This window comes from Montipora capricornis, chromosome 6, assembly GCF_036669925.1.
Source record: "Montipora capricornis isolate CH-2021 chromosome 6, ASM3666992v2, whole genome shotgun sequence".
In the NCBI taxonomy this organism is placed as follows: domain Eukaryota; kingdom Metazoa; phylum Cnidaria; class Anthozoa; order Scleractinia; family Acroporidae; genus Montipora; species Montipora capricornis.
In genome coordinates this window covers 66,312,935-66,317,934 of record NC_090888.1, presented here as the reverse complement: position 1 = coordinate 66,317,934, position 5,000 = coordinate 66,312,935, and the positions used below count along the sequence as shown (strand labels likewise).

The following is a 5,000-nucleotide window of genomic DNA, read 5'->3' as shown; positions in this document are numbered from 1 at the left end:
CTAAAATTGCATCGCACAGAGCAGTCGCGCTAATGCGTATGGCCCTCATACGGGCATTTTCCCAATAGTTTTGCATTGAAAGCGCGCGCAGGGCCGTACGGGCCATATGATAAATCCGATTATTAAATTCTCAACCTCGAATAATGCAATTCTCGTGCTCTGATTGGTTCACTCGATCTCGGTTATCAGGTCATATACCTTAGTTTGACCATATATGGTAAATGATTGCGCTAAACGTTGCTAAGCTAAATTTTTTTACGTCAGAAATCGAAATTTCTCTTCGTATAAAGCACAAGAAAAACGTTTTTGGGGAAAGTCTGGATCAATTTCGAAGCTTAGAAGTACGCGAAAAGATAAGAAATGTTTTTGTGATGAGCCTGCGTCTGTCTGACCATCAGGTATTACACAACATCGCATCTTCATCAAGTTTTTTCGATTTCGCTAGGATTTTCTCCCTTTTTTCGCTCGTATTTCGTACTTCCAAACTTTTGGATTTTAAGGAATTTAAAACAATTATTCCATTCGCGCTTGTTGGATATGAGACTGGTCATTTACCATCTCATATCCAACGCGCGCTCATGGAATAATTGTTAATTAAATCACGGAGGGTCGTGGGTTCGAATCCCATCTGGAGCTCGGATTTTTCCGAGTTCCCACTGGGTTTTAGCAACATTTCATTTCGTTTGTGTAATACTGATGTGGTAATGCTAATTCAATAAATTACATATGTACCGCACTTATCACGTACAATCTGATCGTGGTTTACAATAATTATTCTCTGGTTTACAAATTCTCTGAGTGATAAACCACCAACACCGAGGTCCCCCCCCCCCCCTCACATAACATAACATGTGACAAATTTCCGCCTCTTAGTTTGAGGGGAGTTAATAGAGGGGAAGGTTTGAGCGCCATTTTAGAACAACCAGACAACCTCGCCTTGTGTTTCTGCTTTTTTCTGCTGCTGTCCAAAGGCATTGCTGACCCACTTAACTGCGAATTGTCAACAATTATTTTTTGCGCTATCTACACGATCAAATATATTTGCCACATAAGATTGTCTCATAAAAATTGCTCGTGAAAACGGGGCTTAAGTTAACCTGGCTTGAACCTGCGATTCAATCAAAACCAGTACCTGGTCAGCGTTCAACTTAAAAAAGATCTAGCTGACCTCGATCAGCTTTGAACTTGAGCCCGCGATATAGTCATGTGATACTGGTCGGCAGATACCTTGCTTTGACAGGTGTCAATTAACAATAACATGGATGTGCAATATCAACGATGTTCCTGCCAAAAAACACGGGTTGCACCAGAGTTTCACATTGGCATACATGCAGGGCGTGGACGTACGATCGTGCGGTGACCAAAACCAACTCTTCTCGCAGAGATAGGTTATTATATTTTCTTATCGATGGTGCTCCGCTCCGCTGCAAAGGCAGCACATGCTCCTCCCTTATTTTTTAGACTCTGAGTTAAAGTCCGACCGGGGTTTTGAACCTGCGATATCCCGCACGAAAGTCTGATACTCAACCAACGTAGTCACGTGGCGTTGTGAGACACTGAGAGTGGTTCCGGTCATTGGAAAACCGGAGTACCCGGAGAAAAATTTCTTGAAGGGAGAGTGAGGACCGAAAAAACTCAACCCACATATTTCTTAAGGCCATTGTGCTGGCCGGTGGTAAGGGTGCTTGTCTTGAGACCCGGAGATCCCGGGTTCAACACCCGTTCTGACCACTTGTTGAATTTGTTCCTGGTAGTTCCTGGTTCAACTTCTCAGCTGCATTTGCAAATGGAGTGTTTTCACGTGACGTCACGGCGGCCATGTTGGTGTTCCTAAACAATGGAAGGGGGCCCATGATGGTGTTCCCAACTAATTCTCCGGAAATTGAACTCTATTATCATGTAAATGTTTTCTTTTGTTTCGATGGCAAAACAAGGTTACTGATTCCCGTGAGTGAAAGCATTAAAACCAACTGGTTTGCCTCTGGCCGGCTGGGATTCTTAACAGCTGTTGTTGTTGTTCTGTTCTGTCGTTTCGTTGATTGTGTTTCATTAGCCCTGAAAAGCCCCTATGGGAAGTGCACAATTAAGTATGTGTGTATTCCAGGCCGGTCCGGCACCCAGGGCGAATATATCAGAGATACTGAGAACATGTTGGCTATAACTCACAATAATTTAATGATACTTACATTTAGAATCAGCAAGATTTTCCACTTTTAATTTCTTCAATGACAAACAAGCTTTAAACCTGAGACAAAGACAAAACAGTTCGTTTACTTAAATAACTCGTTTGCAACAAGAGATTATTTGATCGAATCACCAAGCTTCGCAATGTCCCAATTCAAAACATAAAGAAATGTGTGTCATTTACACAGAGAATTTTCATTAGGATACACTCCAAAGAGCTTCAAAACAATGAGCACCAAAAGGACTAATTCATTTTAAACATAACATGCTGAAAAACTCAAATGTTCAACAAGTTGGCTATTTACAAAGAGATGAATTCGAGAATACCAAAGACATATCCAGTTGATGGCGAAGGGCGACGTTTGATCCAAGAGAATCCGCTTCCAAATCCAACTCATTAACTAATGAACCAGCACAAGAGAATACGGAGCCACAGCGAATCTCCCATAAGTGGTAAAGTAATGTATTGTAAGTCGAAGTTTTTAAAGTAGTTTACTATGTATTAGTGTCGAATAATGTCTTTGTAAATAGTAGTGTACTAGGTGTTTTTTTTTGTATGTAGGTTATTTTCGTTCCGTAAGTCTGTAAAATAAATAAATAAATAAATTTTAAAAAAAGAAAAAAAAAGGTGGCCCTTTTGGACGTCGTCGTCGCGGTGGGAATATTGATGTGGTAATGCTAATGGAGTTTTATTAAAAACTGAACTACGAATATCCGATTTCCAGCATTTTCAATGGCTCGCCGGACGCAGGATATCGATTCAGATACCTGCTGTACCTAATATGGTCAAGGAACTCGTCAGCAATAAAGCGAGTTGAAAAACATTTTTGCAGCTAGGAGAAAAATGGCCGACAAAAGCCGTTTTGGACTGGAATTGTCCGAGGCAAAAATCGATGCTCCAGTGGAAGAGTTGTTGATGCTGGAGTTTTCATAAAACAATTATTGTGCTCGAGCTTGCTGGATATAAAATGATTATAACCACCTCGGCACTACGCGCGTCGTTGGTTATCTATCACTTCATATTCAGCGCGCCCTCGTAGAATAATTGTTAAATATATCGCACATATCACATACAGTCTGATGGCGGTTTACAATTCTCTGGTTTACAAATTCTCTGAGAGATAGACCGTCGTCGTTGTCGTCATCATCAATTGATGTCAGTTTTTCATGCGTCTGTCCTGTTATTGATCATGAATTGCGTCATAACATTGTCAAAGTAGCTGTGGATCCACGAGGCGATAGCCGAGTGGATCCGCAGACTACTTTGAAAATGTTATGACGAAATTCATTGTCAATAACAGGACAGACGCATGAAAAACTGACATCAATTTGTTTTTTACAATAACAAAAAGGCAGAGGGGTCAAAATTAAGTCAAAACACGAGAAGAAAGCGAGACAAAAATGCGAGAAACTTTAATCTGACGCGCGCAATATCGCGTCATTATCGCATAAATTATAAATTTATGTGCCTGTCCGCCTATTGGCAGTAAAAATTAGCCAATGAGCGCGCGAGAATTTTTTGCAGTCATTGTAAAAAATCATATCGTTTATTTCTACGCGCTAAGGTTAAAAGCAAAATTCTTGTGGGGTGATGTTCTGTGTCACTGCGTGGTTATTTCAGTGAGCACACGGGTTGGTTTGGTCAGTTAGTGGAAGTGCACCGTGTCATCACGCGGAACAGCAGGTAAAAATAATCTTGCTAGCAAGGCCGAATGTAAGTATCAATAGTCATCATGGGGAACAGGGGTTCACTCTTTTACCCCATATCCTCTTGACCAGCAGAGGTCGTGTAATCACTTTCCTTGCCCTGATCAAAAGCGCTCTATTGATAGCCGTCATGCACGTTGGACCTTTTCGCACGACCCCAAACAATTCAATAACAACAACATTTACAACAACGACGACAAGATCTTGGATTAAATTACATTCAGGAATTATGTTTGACTTTACTCGGCAGAAAAACATGCATGCTGAAATTAGTTACTGTATCACCGAATGATCTTACTTGTAGTTCTTTCGAACAAGTCTTTGAAAAGGAACGAACTTGAAAGTCAGTGTGGCCAACAGTAAGGCATCATTGAACAAAAACAAACCCAGATCCCCCACTTGCTGGTAAACTCTAAAACATCAGAACAAAAAAATTGTTTAGGACCAAGGTCGTTCCTGTGATCTTTCCGCAAGCTTTTTGTTCACCGCAAAGCTTTCGTGCAATGCACTGAGAACGACGTTAGTTTAAAAACATTAAATATCTGACACTACAAACGTTTGGTAAGCGATAGCCGTGTTTGGACCTTGACTGAGCTGAAGTCAACTGGTTATATTTCCCAATTTTTAACCAGTAACAAGGTCTGTATCAATTAGCCGCACGAGTACTGCATCGTTCAATGAGGAGTAATGAAATGCGAATAACAAACAAGAATTGTAACATAATGCAAACGATTTCCATTGTAAAAAACCGCTAAAATGACAGCAGAAACTGAAATTAAATTAAAGATAGGCAGCAAACCCACATTAGTTTTATCTCAACGTGCGCATTTGCTTTTCAGAACGCCGGTCTTTCCTTATCCACCCTTGAACTAAAACTTCCAGCTCACAGACAGCTGACGATTCGGTCCTCGAAGCTGTCTTACCTTAATTCCGGTTTGACTTCTTTGCCGATGTTTGGAGTTGAAAGCAAGGTAACATCATCCTCTCGAATAAAATAACGACTTTTTTCTGCGAGAACCTTCAAAGCAAGAGAGAAATTTGGCAAAATGGATTAACACGAAATTAAAAAAAAAAAGAAAAAGAGAAGGAAAGGTCCAACGATAGAATGA

The 5,000-nt window shown here is 40.6% G+C and overlaps 1 protein-coding gene across 1 annotated transcript in view; it reads right to left on the bottom strand.

The window, feature by feature from the left end:
- LOC138052933 (epithelial cell-transforming sequence 2 oncogene-like) overlaps window positions 1–5,000 on the bottom strand; it is a 44,799-nt gene that overhangs the window by 3,897 nt on the left and 35,902 nt on the right. Inside the window, exons 27-29 of the mRNA XM_068899537.1 lie at window positions 4,815–4,909; window positions 4,190–4,303; window positions 2,187–2,245 (exon numbers count right to left, since the gene is read on the bottom strand). Coding sequence (XP_068755638.1) covers window positions 2,187–2,245; window positions 4,190–4,303; window positions 4,815–4,909 — 268 coding nt within the window. The remainder of the gene's footprint in view (window positions 1–2,186; window positions 2,246–4,189; window positions 4,304–4,814; window positions 4,910–5,000) is intronic.